Raw genomic sequence first — 22,500 nt, 5'->3', positions numbered from 1 at the left:
TCACAAATGGACTTGCACAGGTGGCAACCTATCACGGTACCACGCTTGAATTCACTGAGCTCCTGAGAGGGACCCATTCTTTCACAAATGTTTGTAGAAGCGTCTGCATGCCTAGGTGCTTGATTTCATACACCTGTGGCCATGGAAGTGATTGGAACACCTGAATTATATATAGTGTGTATATGTGGAAACAGTAATGATAAGGGCTGAAAATGTAAATGTAAAGCCTGTCCGGATGTAGCCAGGTAGCACATAAGAGAGCTGTGTTTCAAAACCTATTGTGCTACCTTCATAGACAGCATTTTTGGGCATTGGAGGTATGTTTCGAGTCAGCTAAGGTCAAGTCTCTTTGAACTCAGTTGACTCCAAACATGCCGATGATGTCAAAGACACTGTCTAGATAGGCGGCTAGCTAAAGATTGAAACACAGCAAAGATAACTAATCCCAGGTGGCATTATAACAAACTATGTAATGTGTATGTCCCCAAATAAATGACTGTTTTATACTGGCCCAAGCAGGAACAGGACCATGTAGCGACTTCCTCCTTCCCGCCACTTCCCAGAACTTGCTGTTATTTCAGGAATGCAGCTCCAGCCCCACTTCATTTTCTAGCTGCCTGCTGCTGTGTCACCCTGACCACTCCTCCACTCCCACTCCTTCAGCTGGAGGGCAAATATACAGTGTGCAGGGCTGTTTTTAGACAGACACCTTCATTTACATCCCTCTCTAGCACATCACATATCATTAACAGCCCACTCAAAAGCAACCGTCTCTCACTATCACACATGCTACAGAAAAAGTGACTGAGGTGGATCATTATGGAGTGTTTCTCTCAGCCTTCCAGTGGATTCACTTTAGTCATATTCATTTCCTCATAGTTTATTTGTTTTAATAATGCCTCTTGCTACCCTCCTGTCACTCCATTATTTCAATTTTAAAAAGTAAATGCCAATTCAGTAAATATTTAAATCCTTTAAAATCTAAATCCAGACTCTGACAGATTTTTTCTGACAGTCTGTGCAGATAATACTTAAGTAACATCTTAATCCCACAATTGTTTGAACCTTTTCCCTCTATAAATCTCTTTTAACGCCAGACAGTGTTAACCCGTTCACACTAAATCCTGCGTGACTAAATAAAGCGTAAAATACCAAATGTTCAAAACTATTCACATAGGGTTTGTGATGAATACATAACCATTCAAAAGTTCAAGAGTCCGTCATTTTAATGTTTTTGAAAAGAAGTGTTGTTTGCTCAACAAGGCTGCATTTATTTGATCAAAAATACAGTCAAAATTATAAATAAGTGTAATAAATATAGTAAAGGCTGATATAAGGCTGCATTTTCAGCATCATTACCCCAGTCTTCAGTGTCACATGATCCTTCATAAATCATTGTAATGCGGATTTGGTGCTCAAGAAACATTTTTTAAATGTTGAAAAAAATGTTGTGCTGCTTAAAGTCACAATAATTTTTCACCGCTAGAGGTAACTTATTCAAAACAAATACTGTAGCTTGATGACGCCTTGATTTCGTTGAGCTTTTATTATGCCGCAGACAAGTGCTTCCACTTCTGGTAACGCAGCACTGTTTTATCATATTAGATACATGAGTGTGTGTTGAAAGGTATGTTATCATGCTACTCTGTGCGTTCGGTCAGAGGCTAATATGAGACACTTGTTGCACACTGCAGTAAGCTAGATTGATATTAGGCATGGTAAAACATGGTACTCGCGGTAAATCAATAAAACAAGACTTAAAAAATAAGACTAACGGTGTTGAGTCATTATTACTTTGATCATCATTCGTTTTCTATCGATGAATGTATCCAAACAGTTGCTCACCTGTCTAATAAAATACATAACCCCAGTTTCACAGACAAGGTTTAAGCCTAATCCCAGACTAAAATGCATGTTTGAACTGTTTTAACTGAAAGCAACTTGCACTGACATATCTAAAAAATATCTCAAGACGTCTCAAGATGCACACCAGTATGTTTTTTTCTAAGGCACGTTTATAAAAGCTACTTAAATGTCCTAATTGAACTAAGGTTTAATCCTGACTTAATATAAGCCCTGTCTGTGAAACCAGACCATAATATATTAAAATGTCTTTGGTGTTTCCATGGTTTCTACTAAATAAAACCGGAAATCGAGGGAACGTGGGTATGTCGTCATTGATAGGCGACGCCTGTTAAAATGGCTTATTTCTCTGGATTGAAACATTCTTGGAAACATTTGGGATAATGTACGTACACAAGTCAACAAAATATATAACATTGTTCTAGTGGTTGTGGATATTTTATTCCAAAAATCTTATATTGTCCCTTTAATATTTGTGTGATGAATAGAAAGTTCAAACAAGTAGCATTTATCTTTACTGTCACTTTTGATCAATTAATGCATCTTTGCTGAATAAAACAATACATTACTTTCAACAAAAAGAAACATAAAAATAAATAAATAAATAAATAAATAAATAAAAACTTACAGATCCCAAACTTTTGAGCGGTAGTAGTATAGGTGCTGAAAATTTTGATGGTGGTACACGGCTGGCATTTGAAATGGCTCCGGATGCCCTTAACTCAACGGGTGAGTAAATTACCATAAACACCCACCTGACCCCAGACAGATGGAGTGGGTCATCCTTCACCAGAAGGGCTGAGTGACCCCCTCCTCCCTACTGACAGGTCCCAACACGCAAAACACATTAACAAAAACCAACCCAAACAGAGAGAGTGATAACAGTTTACACCTCAACAAGAGTCATCAATCTTTCTGCAGAATCTGAGAGAGATTAGACATAACTTAATTAAACCACAATGATCCAAGCTACATGCATTACATAACTGGAAGCATTTCAGGTCAGCAATGCAGCAGCTCTGCTGAGTATACATTTTCACTTCTGCGGACATATTTTCTTTGTGTGAGAACACAATCAAAGATCTGGGCCTTCTCTTTTCCTTAAATGTAGCCAAGCTTCACACACATACTTTTCCTCTATCTTTTTTTTCCTAATCTTTTGACAAATGTAAAGATGGTATTTTGCCTGGCATAGGTTTAGTGACCTGAATTAAGTGGATATTCATCAACATTCACTTCTCAAATGTGGCATTTTTGACAAAAACATCTGAATGTGTACAGCTGGATACTGTGCAGACATATGGGAATGTTCATGTATTGTCCATACCATCTGCCACCTCTTATTTTGACAGAAGCTCTTGTAAAGACAGGCTAGGTTAGGAACACCTAATCTAATAAACAAAAGAATTCAGGAACTTTTAAAAAACTGTAACCAAATTCTATTAGTCTTCACTGGAACAGAACAACAAACAGTACTGTCCAAAACCCAAAATGTCTAATCCAGGATCAACAATGACTGAAAAAAAGCTACAAATAGCATGCTGCCTCTCACAAACATGTTCTCTCATAAACTGATAATTTTAGCCACGTCAATTAGGAGTAAATCTTGTTAACACAGCTCTAGCCAAAACAGATTACAACTCCCAGTAACTAATGACGTACTAATCAGAGCCACTGAAAAAGTGGGAGAGGATGAGAACTAAGACTACACTGGAGTTTCTTGGTTTCCAGCTTTGATGAAGGTGAAGAAAAGAAGGAATCTCTGACATCCCACAAACACACTGAAGAGAAAACTCAAACAGCAGAACTTTATGGGGTCTTTTAGTAAGAACTTGAGTGATGTAATACATGAAGTTATCTTGCCCATGTGTTTTTTCAACTTGCGATACACTACTGAAATTTTTTGGGATCGGTATAATTTTTTTAATATTTTTGAGAAAAGTCTCTTAAGGTCCCCAAAGCTGCATTTATTTGATTAAAAAAAAAACAGTAGGCTAATATTGTGAAATATTACTACAATTTAAAATAACTGATTTCTATTTAATACATTTTAAATGTAATTTATTCCTGCGATTGCACAAAAAAAAAATTCAGTAGCCATTACTCAAGTCGTCGTTCAGAAATCATAATATTCTAAACATATCTTATTATTATCAGTGTTGAAAACAGTTGTGCTGCTTAATACAAAAACTGATACATTTTTTCAGGATTCCTTGATGAATAGAAAGTTCAAAAGAACAGCATTTGTTTGAAATAGAAATCTTTTGTAACATTATAATCTTTACTGTCAATGTTCTTGTCAGGTTTCTTTACTTCACGTCACAGGTCTGATTGAATGTGTTGGTTCCCTGCCAGCAGAGATTCTGTAGACCTAGGCTGGAAGCCCTTATTTGTACAAAGAAAAAGAGAAATCCTCACAAAAAGAAGCCACAAAGAGGAGGAAGCAAGAGTGGAGCTCTTCACCAGGGCATTTAGTCAAAAACTACAATAAGAGCCGACAGAGCAATAGACTGTGCATCCACTATGCAGATGAGGTGGGGAGATGCTGGTCTTTAGTCTAATATGGCAATAATTATGTGCAGTAAGTATATGAGTGAGTTTAGGGCTGCCCCTGCAGGAGGTCTGACTGTAAGACACATATATCCGGGTAGAGAAATTAGCAGCAGGACTGATTTGAATGGCAAATCTCTCAGCTTTCAGGCAAATGCCCTCTCATTCTCTCTCTGGATCATCAACTGTTCATTTACAGTATTACAAGACAGTCCTGTGTAACAGTATGATTAAAGGTTAATCGTGAATACATTAAGTAGACTACACATTAACATGAGGTGAGAACTTACATTTTTACAAGCCAAAATATTTTATGCAAATTTTACATGGAGGGAACTGTCCTCTAAACCACATTCAGCATTTCCTCTTTAGAATTCCTTTTGGAATTAATAAGGTGATTTTAAAGCTTAAAATACTCACCTGTTTGGAAAGTCTTTGTAATCTAATAGGGGTATAAAACTCTCTCAGGCCCACACCCTGTTGTGAGACAGTCCCAGCATTCATTGGTGTGGCCAAAGGATCAGATGCCACCACAATCAGTGGGCAACATTCCCACTGCGGCTCTCAGCTGAGAGTCATGTGCCTGCTTTCAGAGCATCAAAAGCATTCATCCTGTTGAGCTCAGCTGTGAACACTATAAATCATAATTCTTCACAAGAGTTGAGTATTGAATGATTACCATATTACATGTACCATGGTGCTCAAAGGTATTTTAATAAACCATGATATTACCAATAAACCATGTATTTCTCGTTTGTAAGTAGCTTTGAATAAAAGCATCTGATATATATACAAATGTAAATGTACCATGGTACCATGTCAGCCTAAGAATCAGCATTTTTAACCACACCTTTTAGCATCCTTAACTTAATCCAAATAATCCAGAACAAAGCAAAAAATGTACTTATCATATTAGTTGCTTATTAAACTATTTGCTGAGGGGATTCGAATATCTAATTCATTGTAAACTACCGTTTAAAAGCTTGGGGTCGGAAAGATTTTTTTAAATGTATTATTCAAAGTCTTTTATTCTCAGCAAGACTTTATTTATTTTACCACAAATACAGTAAAACTGTAATATTGTGAAATATTTTTAGAACTAAAATACATTTTAAAATGTAATTCGATCCAGTGATGGCAAAGCTGAGTTTTCAGCATCATTATTACTCTCTTCGGTGTTACATGATCCTTCAGAAATCATTCTAATGCTGATTTTCTGTTCAAGAAACATTTCTTATCATTGAAACCGTTGTGCTGCTTAAACCTTGATGCTCTTTTCAGGATTCTTTGATAATACAAAGTTAAAGTAAAAAAAAAACCAGAGCTAACTTTGTCAGTTTTGAGTAAATTCCCTGCTGAATAAAAGTACTGAAAATCATTGAGACTACACCTCAAGCCTTTTGAACTCAAAACTAAGCAAACTTTATTTTTAAGTGAACATGACTCAAATCAGCTACTCTGTAGCTCAGATAAATAGAATAATCAGCACTCGCAAACTTCCACCCTTCCGGAAGGGATGGCGGGAATGTTAGGATGGCAGATGTAGTTAAAAGATCTGGAAAGATTCTGTATGGAGTGTCCTTCAAAAACACACACTCTTTTCAAGAGCAGGGGAAGTGATGTGAATGTTCTTGTTATACACACACACACACACACACATACACGTGCACACGCACACAGGTGCTTCCCAGCACCTGAAGAGGATAAGCTGTAAAACTGCGATTACATGACCTTTCCTTATGTCTGCTTTACAGTCACACTAGACCAGGGGTATCCAATTAAAGTTTCAAGAGGTCCAGTCACTGTATTTCTTTCCCAGCAGAGGTCCAGACAATACTTTTATACATTTATATCGGGGCAGCCCTAGTACTTTGTAAAATAAATAGTTTTAAAAACTCAACACTTTCAAAGATGAGAATCTTGGGCCCCAAATTTTTTTTTACCAATATTTACAACAACAACAAAAAAAGTAAATATTTCTATTGGATATGATATAAAATGTTTTAAACATAAAACATGGATACAGATGTTTTATCAGGCTATTATTATTATTTGTATTTTATTTTTACATTTAGACACCTACGTGTATGGCACATAGAGGGCCTTGGGACTGAGAAAACATACTAGGGGTGCAGGGTTAAGCAGTGATTTTAAAGATTTTTGTTTTCCCTTGCCATAGTCATCTGCATGACAGATAAAAAAATATATATAATTCTGCATTCTCATTTTCTGGAGCGTTTTAGCAAAAGTATCTATTTTGCTGTTCACCGTGTTTCTGTTGTTAAATTAGTCCTCTGCGGCTCTTAATGTAGCATTTTATGATTTTAGCGGGAGAGAGAAGCAACGCGCAGTCGCGCAAGGTACGGAAAGGGCTTGAATGAAACTCGTTTGGTTCTAGATTAAAATATTAGAGAATGTATTGCCAAAAGATCATTACCATAAATGACACTGCGCGCTTGTTGTGTGAACCGCTCCATTGTTTTGACGCGCTGCACACTTTAAACTGTAGAAACGGTAAAATGCAGTAATTATGTGCTGCAAGGTTTTCAGTGTCGCATGACACATGAGAAGATCAATTTTAATCATTTAAATGTATCATTCATTATTCCTTAAAAACAGATAAACTCTTCCAATTTACCATATTAATTGAGAGGTCCGAGATAATTAATAATTGCATGCTATCCGCTTGTTAAATCTGATGTCACGTGTCACCGTTTCCGGGTTGAAGTACTCTAGTGCAGTGGTTCCCAACCACGTTCCTGGAGGACCCCCAACAGTGCACATTTTGCATGTCTCCTCAATCAAGCACACCTGATTCAGGTCATCAGCTCATTAGTAGCTACTCCAAGACCTGATGTGGGTGTGTCAGACAAAGGACACATCAAAAATGTGCACTGTTGGGGGTCCTCCAGGAACGTGGTTGGGAACCACTGCTCTAGTGAACTGTAGTTGTGTAGGCTGTAACGTTTTAAAAGCTCAGCTTAAAAGTGTAATATGAATAAATAGTGCTCGTAAATGGCTGTTGAGATTGTATTCTCAATTGAAATGAATGGAGGCTTGGACCCAGAAACCGTATTCCCTACGCCACAACTTAGGCGGATAGTGTAATCAGAGCTATTTTGTCCAGACAATACAAGAAAAAAAAAAGAGAGAAATACAGAAAACTCTTCAATTTGAGCATGGGAGCATTGCAGACATAAATCTTCACAAAACTAAAAGTGCTGCATTTGGACAAAAAGCAGCACAGCAGGAAATATTCCGGCTAGGATGATTTCACACTGTGTGTGTAATTTCACAAAGCATACATGTCGATCTGCTTTTTGTGCTGAAGAAAAAAAAGAGCAGGCCTTCTCAGTCAATCTATCATAAATCTATGTCTCGCCAAGCCACAGTGGCCTCCTGCTTTTAACACAACCTTCACGATTAATTCATGATCTCAGTCTTTCTATTTGGCCATCTTCTACTGCACCTTCGTTCAAAAACAGCTCTCCAGCTCCTACTCATTCTTTCTCACAGTTTGTCTTTTTGGCAGCAACCCCTGAGGTAAAACACAGCAATGATTGCGTGTGTGTGCGTGTCTGGCGGAGTCCAGTACTAGAGAACAGCGGCTACAGTCTCAGATCTGAACTCCCTGCCACTGAGAATCATTAGTGATTGTCTTGAAAGCTCAGAACCCAGTGCCCACCAGCACTGCTCTTCACAGCTAACTCACCCCCAGCAGGAGGCCAGTGTAAAATGGGCTAGAGACATTATGTAAAGTGGAATCATGTCAAACACAATTCAGCTAAAAGTTTGTGAGACTACCATGCAAAAGTAAGTCACCGCAGGAGTTAAAGGTATCCTTTAAAGTCAGTATCCTTCACAGGCCCGACTACTGCAGAGTGGGGCAGTCAGCTTGCTAATGCACCAACAAGACAAAGAGCTTAAATAGAAGACCACACTACAGAAAGGAGAGAGATACAAAATCAGAAAACACAGGGAAGAGATAAAGGATATGTTCAAAATAGCCCAGTACTATAGTACTTGTTCTATTTTGCGTTTTCTATATGCAGAAAATAGGCCTACTGTGTTAATTTATCTGTATCTGATGTAGCTACAACAAACAGAAATCTGCCCCATAGACAATAACTGCTGAAAGTGAACCGTTTCCTTCAAGTATTTTAAAATCACAAAGAGATGCACTTTCATTAGAAAAAAAAATTCCACCTTTAATAGTAGAAAATATTTACAGTACAAACCTTATCAGTGAACTTACTCAAAAACCTTATGAAGGCAAAAAATGAAAAAAAAAAAATTAATAATCATTCATTAATCGTAATTGAGGTAAAATGTTCAATTAATCGAGGTTTTTATTTTTGGTCAAATCGTTACAGCCCTACTAAGAGGGCTTAGAAGTGCAGTAAAATGGGAAAACATTTTTTTTTAAAGAGCTTGTGAAAACATCCAAGGAGAGAGATCTGTTGTGAGTGTTTAAAGTTTTTATTCCATATTGTGACGTATATCCAAGCTTCATGCATCAGACAGTCGTCGATTGGATGGTGGCAGATCTGAATGCACGCTTGCAGTCAGTTATAAGAAAAGTGCAGGGTTTATGCACAGAAAACAATCTGAGAAGTTCAGCATGTGTCACCAGAGGGAAAGTTGAGATATTGCATTTTAATTCAAAATTAGGTTAAACTATTTTAAAACATTCAATTAAAAGATTAACTTAAAACAAAAAGAGAGAAAAACATATACATGGATGAAGAAAGATCTATAACATGCATTTTAGTAGTCATATAATGAATAGGATATTGTTCATAAAACCATCTTTCAAAGAACCATTAAGACACCTTATGTTACAATATTTTACTTGTGGATTAAAAATAATGCATGACCATTTTTTAAATGTAACTTTTTCATGATTCATTACTTAATCAAATTTAAGAAATTTCACTGTAAACTGAGCCTCAGCCATTATATTTCCCAGTGTTAAAAAATCTATTTATAAGATTAATGAAAAGACACTTGCTTAATTAAACATGCGATATTTTGCTGTTAACTGGCAAAAATGTAGCCAAATGTTATTTGAAACAGTATGTTTCACATACTGCACTCAAGTAAATGGCACACTAGTTTTCCATTCCAAACATAGCCAGAATATCTTTTGAATGAGCATAAATGTAAGGAATACAATGTTACACTAATATTCCTTTTGTACTCTGGACAAAGATCTATTACATAGGAAGGATGTCAAATGATCATTGACAGAAGAACGCCTCCGCCATGTCACCGAACATCCTGAACCAAAGAGGATCGGCCCTCTGACGGCTTTTTCTCCACTGACACAGTCAGGTGCCGTGCAGAATGTAGCCAAACAGGAAGTGCAAGGAGGGAAATCCTGCAGCGTTGCAGTAGGGGAGGAAAAGAGGGAGACAGAATGAGGGAGAGAGGAAGGGGAAGACAGAAGTCAAGGCTGAGGCTGCATGTACTCATGGTCACTGCAGTCTACCGTGAGAGGGAGAATGACAAGGACTGAGGGAAAACTAGGCCATGTGGAAAAATACAGTTGTAACGATCCATCCTTGATCATTCATTGCGCTGCCTCAAGCTCACATTTACCCTGCAAACCAGAAAATTGTTGAAGGGTTAGTAGACTTGTTTTTGGGACTGTCTGTCTGAAAGAATCAAATCCAATCACATTATTTCTCAAAGAATCAAAATATGTCTAAACAGAAAGTTTTTCTGGTGAATATACCTTAGAAATAATGTAGCACATCTGTAGCAGAAGTAATGCATGATGATCGAGGATGATCGTAACGGCATTTCACACTATCCATTTTCTAAATGCATGTTATTGACCTTAGCGTGAAAAATTCATCCATGCATGCGTTTCTTTTTTGACCTCGTAATTATTCATCAAAATATCATAACTCAATCTTCCGGTAAAACAACAAACTTTCTCACATCTCACGTTTCATTAGGAAGTACGTCACATTATAGAAGGAAAGATCTGTCTCAACTTTCATATCTAAAGTTAGAGGTTTGCAAGCATGACAAGCTAGCTTTAAAAAAAAAAAAAATAACAATCAATGTAACATGAAATGTATTATAAAAAAAACCCGGCAAGAACATCTTTATGGTGTTTACAGCACAAACAAAGAAACTGACGAGACAGCTAAAAGAGGCTTCCTTCCAAACAGCCACTTCCTCCGGCTCACTAGAGGAAACGGACACACACAAACACACTTTGTGAAGCCAGTGTTTGTGTATGTTTGAGGGTCACTGGGATCAGGCAGGCCAAAGGCCAATAAAACTGAGTGAGGCAAACCATGGGTGGAGGACATGAGACAAAGCCAAATGACAAGACTGAATTGCATTGGATATGGCATAAAACCTTCAGTGACAAGCATCTACATTTGACATAAAAGAGCCCGATTCCTATTAGGGTTGGGTAATGTTACCGAACTCGGTACTTTTAAGGGCACCAACCGAATTACGTCGGTACTACAGAGTACCGATTCACATTAAATCAATCGGTACCAAATTTCAGTACCTGAAAACACATCTGGAGATATAGACTAGTGTCTGTGAATATTAAACCGCAAAAGACTATTTAAATACGAATCCTGCGTGTGTCTGTGCGAATGAATGCCATAGACGCGCGGTTTAAGTTACCTCTCACACACACTCGCAGTCGCATGTTTCCATCTCTGCCGTCACTGAGTCACTTTATGAACGTTTTAACGTTTCATTTGAGAAAAACTACCGTCATGTCATAAACACACAGAAACTCAAAGGTCTTCACGGCATTGAGAATATGTGATATCTTTCCTGTGAAGCATTCCTTTTGTATGCTGGATTTAGTGTTTTGAATCATTTGTTTCAATATAAAAAAAAATAAAAATAAAAAAAAAGGTCTTCAAGGCAACCTGTCAAAATAAAGGTTTAGCTAACTTGACAAATACATTACTTTTGTACAGTATAATTTAGATAAGTCTCAGTGTAATATTAATACTAACACATATTTTAACCATATAAAGCTCAGTTGTGCAGCACTTTGTTTGACAAAAAAAAGTTTCATTAAATTAAAAGATAAATTAAATGAATGTCTTGTCTTCATTTGATTATCAGAAAATACACAACACATAATTTGTGGGAAATCTTTTCATAGAAATGAAATTAAAAAGAAAAAAATTATAATATGTTTGTTTTTATGAATTAAATTAAGTACCTAGTAGCCTACTATTTACTAGTAAATATTACAGTATACAAACATCACAGACAATGGCAGACAGAGACCAGGGCAGCTCTGGCATAATGTCAATAACACTTCTAAAGAATTACAGGTTCTTTACAGTTATTGATGTAAACATCCCTAAAGTACCGGTACCGATTCCGGTTAAAATGTGAACAGTACCCAACCCTAATTCCTATGCATCTCATGAAGGATTTTACTTGTGTATAATCTTGCAAATCAGCTCTAGTCTGGCGTGAACTGTGACTATTTAACTTTTCTCCTTGCTTTTCTCCAGGATGTCAACTGTATCTTTCTTACACCGAGTCTCAGACGCGAGCGGCGTGAAACTATGCGACAAAAGCAAATACGACGTATTATAATCAGTAATGCTGTCTACACTGGATACGATAAATTCCCGACAGTAAACTGACGCCCCATTGTATTTCTATGTACTCCAAGCACTCGTGCTTCGTACTTCTGATCCGAAGAACAAATAGATTTGCAACGGACACTTTGTCGAATCCAGTCAGTGTGGACGGCTTCTAGGTCAAGTCAAGTTTAGACACAGAGTTATAGAGAGACAGCTGACCATCGGTCGGCACCAGGCCTGTGACCATTTCTGTCATTTGCAAGCTGCTGTGGTTTGTAGATCTCTGTGCTTCCTGAACCGAGTTTTCTTCTGACTCAGGGTTCTGTCTCATTCTCATTCTGGAAAACCAGTCGGTCTTCCATATCCTGCTATTGTCTTCAGTTAACTCAACACATACGGAAAAACAACTTATGCTCAAAACAAAACATAAATATGGTCCAAATAGCCACTGCCCTCTTATAAACAGACGTGCACTCGCATACAGAAGCCCCTGAATTATTCAATCCCTGTATCATGTATACGACTCAGATTTCAGCTTCAAGTGACACCTTCAACAAGCCACCAAATGCACATTTCTCACATTTCCCCTCCCATTCTTCACGAAACTGCCACAAGTGACGCAGATGAAAGCCTTACACAAACATCCAGTAATATACACACTTGTATAAGTGTAACCGCTCCTGTTTCACTGCAAACATGGGGGGAAGTTTGATTATACTGAAATGATATTGACACTGAAGAAAGCTTCAAGCTCTGAAAACATCATGTGATACTTGAAGAAATACACAGCCATGATATTGATGTTATCCATATTTTAAAATAATAAAATCATGTAGTGAACAAAACAAAGTGTTACATCGTAACAGTTCTGCAATGGAGTTCTTCACACTCTCGACCAATGTCAAGAGATGCATCCTGGGATGACTTGTCCAGTGTATGCTGGACACTTGTCGGCTTCTTCCTTACAGTTTATCCATTTGGATAGTTGACAAACTACTTTTTTCTGTAAAAGCACTTTTGCAGAAAAAAAATGCATATTCTTAAGGTAATGTGAAGTCTGATGTTTGAGAAAATATAAGGGGTCATTAAAGGTCAATTCTTTCACTGTTTTTTGAACATTTTTACTGAAATGTGTCCTATGGTGTGACATAGAAAGAATTAAGAATATAGGGGTGTCGCACCAAAGGACAACAGAAATTAACACGTTTATAGTGGTTCCAAAAAAGTTTAATATTTGAACAATTCTGACACTAAATCTTACCATGTGCAGATTGTGCACATGTCATTCACAGTAACATGACCTTGAATGGGGTCCTTCAACTAATTAAAGTTGTCAGTGGAATTGCCCGATTTAAAATCAGGATATGGTGTCACACCGGAGGACATGGTTTTCAGTGACAAAATGTATCAAGTTCCTACGCTTCTAGAAATATATGGATGAAAAAAATGATTGTCATTTACTAAAATAGACACTTGTAAAATGATGCCTGAGGTATTTATTAACATTTGTATGCTTTTCTTTTTAATTTATAAAAGTTGCAATTTATTGAACCATGCTCGAGACCGTCAAACCATAGGACAGTTTTGAGATTTGGCTCAAAAATTTCAAAAATATAAAGACAAAGCAGTTTTTATATCAACAGGTCCATGTAAGACAAATAAATGTTTAACCATTTACTGCATTTTAAATGACGACAATACTAATTATATTCATTTTTATTTTTATTTTGTGTGACAGTGAAAATGCCATGTCACGTTAACAACACATTTACAAAAAAAAAAAAGGCTTCTTTAAATTATAAAATATATATAAAATATATATATATATATATATATATATATTAGGGCTGTCAAAAGATTAATCGCGATACACACACACATATATTATGTAAACACAAACTTTTATTTTGGATGTGATTAATTGCGATTAATCTTTTGACAGCCCTAATATATATATATATATATGCAGTCCAGACATCCATTTACAAAAAAACTTAATATTTTATTAAAGAAATGTAGTAATGGATTTAAAAATATAAAATTTAATAATTTAATCTTAAGCTTTCAGAAACAAAAGTTTGTGTTATGTATAAGTCAGGTATGTCTAATTGTTTGACTAGTAGGGTACATAAAATATTGAATTAATAATTTTTTTTTTACATTTAAACATTACGCTGCATAAAAAAAGTAAACGTCACAATAGATACAGTGACATAAACGTCCAATTGAGAGCCAGTGGGGCATGTAAAGCTAAATCTATTGACCTTTGACAAAGCTAGCCTGGGAAGAAAAGCGGAAGGTTGCCTGTGTCAATACATAAAGAATAAGAATAAACGAGTGGCATAAATAGAATACAAGAAGGAAGTCGAGGGTTGCACAAGTTTGAATCTTGCTGCCCTTTATCAGAGTCTTTCATTCATCAAAATAAAACAACTCCCATGGCAACCACTTTGAACATTTCTGTTGCCTAATGTGGGTGTAATGCATACAATTAATTAAACTTGATTTACCACGCGCTCTGTGGAGGCCAGCACTCTAGCTCATGTTAGCCTTGTTGTTTCAAAAGTGTTATATTGGCGAAACGTCAGTCAAAGGAAATACATTTATTTGACTAAACATTCATTTGAACAGACAAACAGTGTGAGGGGAGAGACTGCTGGATGCATTAGTACATCAACTGAGCTTCCATTTTTATAAGGCATTATTAGAGGTGATTTTGTAGCGCCTCTAATGGACAGTCGTCATCTTTCTAAATAACACAGAAAAAAAACACTACTTGCTTTGATATCAAAGCCTTTTCACAAAAATAAGCTATTTTTTTTTACAGATGATCAGTTACATTGGATCCATTAAGACCGCGGCCTACAAAATGAACTCTTGGTGCTATCTTAGGCCCCTGTCCCAAAGGCCCCAACAGAGTCGCATTTCATTACAATAATCAATAATTAAAAGAGCCCTTTTCATCAAGGCTGCATCACAGATGCTCTCCGAGTCAACTGACATCACTCGCTCTCCCTTATATTCCCATCACGGTCAATTTAATTTGAGGTATTCATATTTCACAGAAGAAAAACTGTCATGAGAAGTAAACAACAGCCCCTCTGAGGCCCTCAGGGGTTCACTGCCGTCCATCTGAGGACCATCCTTCACTGATTCTGGACAACTGGACATGCTCAGACAGCAGTGGACAACCAGACAAGCTGGGACACTAGGGCAGGGTTTTCCCAAACAGGGGTTAGTGAGGAAGCTGCAGGGGGTTTGTGAGTTGATGAAAAGTTAATAATTCATTAAATCAAAATAAACTCTAATTGCGATACAGCTTAGTGTGATTATCAAATCAAAGACTGCGACTTAATTGGATAAGTATATAGTCTGTTGCGCGGTTTCAAGAGTAAAGCACAGCAGTGTGATCATTTACACACTTGAACCAATGTTTTCAGCATCTCAGAGCTTCTCCGGTCACAGTAAATGCAGCGAAATGTTCTGAATGTGCATGGGTTGTAAGTTGAATGTGCCTTTAAGAACACTGATGTTATTTAAAATAAATAAATACAATTCTTTATTTTAGTATTGTAACTTGTGGTGTAGTTATCTTGACTTTTTTAACTAATCATAATAATAATAATATGGCCTATTCTTATTATTATTTTTATGATGTTCATTTTGATTGGATTCCTAAATTAAATTATTAAAATGTCAACTATCTCAGGTACTTCAAGTAAATGTTTACTGCATGTACATGATAATAAAGTTAGGGAACCCCTACAGTAGAGGAATACTGGACAAACTAAAGGGCAAGCTCGGACAGCAGTGGACTAGAATAGAAGACAAGCTGGGACAATATTAAACCAGCTCTGACAGCAGTGTGAAAAAATGGACAAGCACTGGCAGCACTGGATTACTGGATAGATAAGGACAACTGGACAAGAAAACTGTTTTTTTATTCAATTACCATTTTTTAGTGTGAACCCTTTTTAATTTTTCACTTCAAAAAAATAGCTATTTAACAACATTCTCTGAATATAACACTACACAGAAGCACTAGATGTCCTCTGCCTCTTCACAAACCCATGGGAGAAGAGACCCACCATCCACCTCAAGTGTCCTTAGACAACTGACAACATAGCAAATATAAAGCACAAAATAACAGCTACTACAGTCGCATGCATTCTTTTCCCAAAGTAAACGACACGACAAACCGGAGCTTTCGTAAGTTGTTTACCTTTGTATCTCTCCAGCACATCCTCATACGCCTTTGCGAACTCCTTCTCCTGGGAGTGATTCGCCGGGAGTAAGCCCGGGATGAAGCCGGCCATAGCGTCTCTCACTCCCGCTGGCCGACTCGCAGCGGCCCGCTGATGGAGTAATCCAGGACGGTGGGACCCGGTCGTCCGACAACAGCTGTCAATTCCGGTTCGCGTTAAATATCCACAGTGGATACCGACCTATTCACGTTTCGGTATGTTTCTAACGCGTATTATAAATAAGTGGTGTTCGTAAACACGGTTAATTAAATAAAGCTAGTGAAACAAAGCTACTCTGGACCGGCGATTCCTATAAATGTGCGGTCAAAACAAGATTAGATAAATAAAAATACGTAAATATCTATCTTTAGAGTAAATATTCCTTATCATATATGACGGTTAAACGTCTGAAAAGGTTTAAATCTAGATGAACTACTAAATAAACCCATCTTTCATTGGTTTAGATCAAAATCCCAACGGTTATCGTATTTAAAGTCCATTGTAGCGCGTGCGGGCCGGTGATTGGGTTTATATGTGTGCGCTTCTCAAGTATGTGTGCGTCTAATGTGCGGTGGGCGGTCCGTTCGGCTCCTTCCGAAAGCAGATATGAGGCCCCAATGAAACGGTATCCGGACGGTGCTTCTTATATTCCTTTGCCGATGCGCTCTTGACTCGCCGGTACCAGCAATATTATGTTTTTTCCATCCGTGCTGCTCAATGTAATGGCCGATTCTATGATAATCACACGGCGTGTGTCTCACTCCTCCCTCTATTTTCCCCAGTGCGAATGGGGTTCAGGTTTCTCTATTCTTCCCGCAGTGCCTGCGCTTTCCTCCTCCATCCCTCCCTTCCTTCCACAGCCACGCCAGGCACATCCAGCGCAGGAAATTCATGGTGACAATGGCTGATGTTATTAAGTCTGATTCTTGGGTTTTGTCGCCCCCGACTGGTTAAAGCCGAGAGGTGCATCATCACTCAATACCTCTAAAACCACCTGCTTCATTTACTCATTCTAGGCCTATATATTAAACTTTAGAAGAAGAAAAAAACACATTATGTCCTTCCAGCTATTTTAAAGATGCACCTTTTATAAATTGTCAAATCTTTGTCTCTACATTTCATAAACACGGCCAGATACTTATTAAAAAAAAACATTTTAAAATCAGGCAAAATCAAAGGCAGCCCTAATCCTGATTATCTGCTTTTCATATTTCACCAGCCAACTCACACCAGCTCTAAGTAACCATGCTCATGTCAACTTGAATTGTAAATTAATTATTTGGGATTCTGGATAGTATCCTGTTTGTGACACAATCATAAGCAGATCCTATTAGTATTGAGCAACACCAGAAAATAAATTGTCTACTGAATTTAATATGCCTGATATTAAAATATGGTTATTTTATCAATACCATGAGACTTTCTGTGATGATTCAGTAGATGGAGCTGAAAATCTGTGGTCTCAATTCAAGGGAATGCTAGATTTGTCAATGTTTATACTATTTTTGGCACATTATTTGTGCATCTGGTAGTGTTATTAAATTGTACATTTACATAAATACTGTATATTGAGTGGTGGGCAAAGATTATGTGAGAAAATGGAAGAAGCTGGAAATCCAGAAATAAGTCAATACCTCTGAACAGAATATCCAAAATACTTCCTTTCATGCATAAACCATTTTTGTAGCCTGTTTTTGTCCCAGCACTCAAGTATCAGTGGATACTTGGCTTCTGTCCTACATGATCATCATTTATTGTGAAAGTTGCTTATACAAATAATTTTTAATAGAAAATGTTCTTCTTCAGGTTTATACATCCAACATTAAGTATAGCCAATTTAAGTTCGGAAACAATATGTTTTAATGTCTCACTTACTATTTATCTAACAGTTTAAATGTTTTTTCATACATACAAATATGTAGATGGATTTTAGGAAGGGGTCCCTCATAAAAGGTTCATTATATTTGGGGGACCTTGGCATCATAAAGTTTGAAAACCCCTGTTCTAGTGCAATGCCACCTAAAGGCTGCCTATAAAATAACTTATTTGATTCATAGTGGATCTCTCTTATTAGTCAGTTGTAATAGGTTTGGTTTGTAACAATATCAACAACAACAATAACAACAAAAAAAGCACATTAAAACCCCCAAAACTCATAACATTTCAGTTGATATAATAAGACCAGACTTTCCAAGACCCGGATCAAGACAAGGCCCCCTCATCCAGACCAAACCTTAACCATAAGACTCAAACCCAGGCCAAGAACTGACCACTTCAATAAACTTAAACAAAAGAAAATTCTGAATTTATTGCCCGTTTAATCATTTCATAAACACACTATTATCGAGTTATCTTTTTGACAATTAAATAAAGTTTATTCACCCCACTTGATGTCTTGAACTATGAATAAATCATGAATATTTACCTTTACTATTTGCTTGCTGTATGTAAGAATGATAGCTAGTGGTTGAAATGGGTACTGCCCCTCTCCTCCTCAGACTAGACTAGACCAGAGGTGTCCAATCCTGCTCCTGGAGGACCACTGTCCTGCAGAGTTTAGCTCCAACCCCAATTAAACACACCAAACAGGTGTGTTGAGGCAAGCTGGAGCTAAACTCTGCAGGACAGTGGCCCTCCAGGAGCGACTTTGGACACCCCTGGACTAGACGCTCATGCGTGTTGCCAGTTTGAGGACACGCAACAGGATCGAGAGTAATTGACAATGGAAGGCGAGGAGATTCAAACACTGTAAGGTGATGAGTTGATTTATCCACATTTTAATGTTCTTCCGTTCAAAGAGATATTTATATATTTATATGCCAAGGCTTTTTAGGTCAGGTAGAATCTGTGCTCTTTGACCCAGTTCAAAGCAATGTGCTGTGTTTTTCGCCAACTGGCAACCTAGTGTGTCGAAATACCATTGGGTAAATTGGCAATGTGCGTTATCACACAGACCAAAAACAAAAACAGACATTCCGACACGGAGAACACATTTCAAAGCAGAATAACTGGCTGTAGCATTGGTTTTCAGAGAAATTAGTATGTGAACTCAGCATGTTTCCTAAATGTCTGCAAACATATTGTGGTATTTTTATGCTTTAGTACAGTCAAAAACTTACATAAAGCACCTTTAAACACAAAAACTTGTCCCTGAATAAATCTAATTGCTTAAGACATTTATGTGACGACAATCCCCTCAGTCACTTAGACATTCATAAAAAGAGCTCCTCATTTTCATTCTCAAGCTACTGTTGTAAACATCATCTGATCTATTTCCTTTGCCATATATATATTGAGAGCAGATGTAGATCCATGCAAGTCCATGAAGTTTCCTACTATCCAAGCCTCCCATAGACGACCTGCAACCTCTGAAAGTTTAGGTCCATTCCTACAGAGCAATACTTCTCCACGATCCTCTAGCAATACAGCAGATGCACACACTTCCACACAAACAAAGTTGTGTGTGAGACCTGGAAGGCACACATGACCCCACAGAGTGTCTACTGTCTAACAACTGATAGCCTGACAGCGGATATTGCCGTTGACCCCATGTGTCCCCAAACACACAGCTCCGGGAAAAGAGAGCATCATAATTAAATAAATCACTGAAACATATTCTAGCTCCATTAAAAATAAATGTTTTTCCTTTCTTTAGAATTTCCATTTCTTGCAGGTGGAATTATCACAAATACAAAAGATTTTTAAAAGCACTATTTTTTCAGGCTCACCATTATGGATTATGTCTCATGCAATTTGCCTCTGTGACAGTGGATCAGTTTACAGATTTAATTAAGATATTTTTCTCATCCAGCTCTGCATAAGAGGGTAGCATTTTACATTCAAAGCATTTACAGTTAGTCTACATTTAAAAGCTCTTAAGGGCCTATTTATGCTTAGTCATTTCAAGCACTTGATTGATCGGATTGCAGTTCGACACCATATAAATGCGTCTCTGTCAAACAGATAACCTTATGCAATATGCAAAAATAATGGATTTTGGTGGCTCATGAAAGCTAAAAACATCTGCAAAAATCAAACTTCCATATAGGGATGCACCAATAAAATTCTGAACGTTACTGATAAACTAAATATTATTGTCATTTTGTGGCTGTTAACCGATAAAGGATCAGTATTAAATTGCCATGTAACTACATTAAAAAATATATCATGTTATATTTTGAGACTTGTTAAAGATTCAATTTATTAACTTTAAGTGAGCATTAGATGACGGCAAATGTATTATAAATGTAAAAAGATGAAACATGCCTCACTGTCTTTCCAATGGAAAAACACATTTTGTTTCTTTTCTCACTCTGTAGGTGGGCAACAACAATAAACCTTGACTGGAAGTTCTATTGAAGTGTTTTTCCATTGTTACTCTGCATGTCATGCCACATTTAAACTGTGTGAAGTTATGGCTTCATAAGCCTCTTATCCTCTTTCTTTGGTTTGTACTGATTCAGACATCACTTACAACTGTAAACGGCCACCCAGACTGAAAAGTCTTTGTCGTCGCTGTGATTTAGCCAATTTATTGCCTGGGTTCGAACCACTTCACCTGCACGCACACACAAAATGAAAGGTGAACAGAGCTGAGATCTGTGTGCATAGAGTTGTTTGTGTTTGGAAACTCGCTATGTTTTCTAGGCAACTGTCATAACTGTTTTAGAGCATGGCATTCCAAGAGTGAAGTGCTGTAAATCACACACACACCCGCCTTCCTTCCAGTTATTCCCTCCATGCTCATTGTCTTTCTAACCTCGTCCCTTTAATATGCCATCACGACTCTTCCCCTTTAACCTCCTGTTTGACCTTTGCCCCTTTTTTGCCCCCTCATTCCTCTCGACTCTTGTCTTCATCTTCTTTTCATTTTCCAATTCCAATTCAAGTCTCCCGGTCATTTAGTTCAAACAAGCTCCACATAACGGCTCTCTCTTTTTTCTCAAACTCAAATTGAAATTCAAACGATCTCGCTAACTGTACTTCGCTATTTGTTTTTCGGGCTTTTCCCCTATCCCTCCTACTTCATAGCCATGGAAACTAAGGGGGACTGGAAAAGGAAACAGGTAACCCATGGCAACAAGGGAACTGAGGGATTCAGGCTGAGTCACCCTTTGAGCTGCCTGAAAAGTGGTGATTGTAATGGACACAGGAAGGTCCCTAGACACCACTGCATCTCCATACTAAGTGTCTGAGATACTAATAAACAATCACTGAAGCAGACAGATTTAAACCATCACAGTTCTTTATTGTTCTTTCATTGAGATATATATATATATATATACTTTTTTTATTATTATTATTATTATTAACAACAAGCCACTTTGTTATAATATTATTTTTCTCTTAGGAAGTTTTAAAGTTTTCTTTTTTAAGAATTTAATTCTTTTAATGAGGTTCTTTCTTTAAAGGTGTCATGAACTGGCTTTTTAATTTGTTTTATACTGTTGTCTGAGGTCTACTTGTGATGTTCGCGTGGTTTTTACATTCAAAAACATCACAATGAATAAGTAATAGGCTGTTTTCTGCTATGGTTTTGAGCCTCTCTCAAGACACGCTCGGTTTTTATGGACGTGCCGCACTGAAGACTTGGAAGTAAACGCCCACTGCTATGATTGGATAAGCTTTGCATATTTAATGAGCTTCGGCTCATTACAAACGGCGACATGAATGATTCACCCACAGGGCTCGCAAAATGTCTTTATCAAACAAACACAATGATTTATCTCTCATCCACCAGCAATTAATATGAATGTTATTTTATATTACTTGGCCTGCCCGATCGGTGGAAATACTTGCGCGCCAAGTACGTTGCAGACAGCATGATCAAAACTTCCGCGATTGTATTTTTCCTTCAAATATCAAGTCAAGAGAGTGAACAACCCACATCAAGAAAGGAATGTTATTTCACTATTTAAGATTATATGTATTGGTAGCCCGTCTGGAAAACACATAGCCCGGGACGTTGGGCTGCCCTGTGACAGTGGAAAGTTATATTTAGTTAGACATGTACACAATGTAACATTGTATTTGATCTGTAACAATGCAATACTATCACATATAAAAACATTTTTACTCACATTAGTGTGTTGCTTCATTTATTCATGTAATCTCATCCCATCTGCAAATCTAGTCTCGTTTACAAACGCATCCGTGGTGAAATGAACATACGTGCAATGTCTTCCCCACGTAAGCTGGATATTCATTAAAAATAAAGTTCAACCACATATTTCCAATATTAGAATCCGAAGGAA

General features: G+C 37.3%; 1 protein-coding gene across 2 annotated transcripts in view; it reads right to left on the bottom strand.

The window, feature by feature from the left end:
- Window positions 1-17,115, bottom strand: part of macf1a (microtubule actin crosslinking factor 1a) — a gene marked incomplete at its 5' end in the record, with an annotated part of 170,120 nt that extends 153,005 nt beyond the window's left edge. For both annotated transcript variants that reach the window (XM_079829986.1, XM_079829978.1), the window contains one exon: window positions 16,225-17,115. In XM_079829986.1, coding sequence (XP_079686112.1) covers window positions 16,225-16,318 — 94 coding nt within the window. The remainder of the gene's footprint in view (window positions 1-16,224) is intronic.
- Window positions 17,116-22,500: the final 5,385 nt, after the last annotated feature.

This window comes from Gobio gobio (assembly GCF_949357685.1).
Source record: "Gobio gobio genome assembly, chromosome: 11".
NCBI classification, from domain to species: Eukaryota; Metazoa; Chordata; class Actinopteri; order Cypriniformes; family Gobionidae; genus Gobio; species Gobio gobio.
This window is presented reverse-complemented; position numbering and strand designations above follow the sequence as displayed.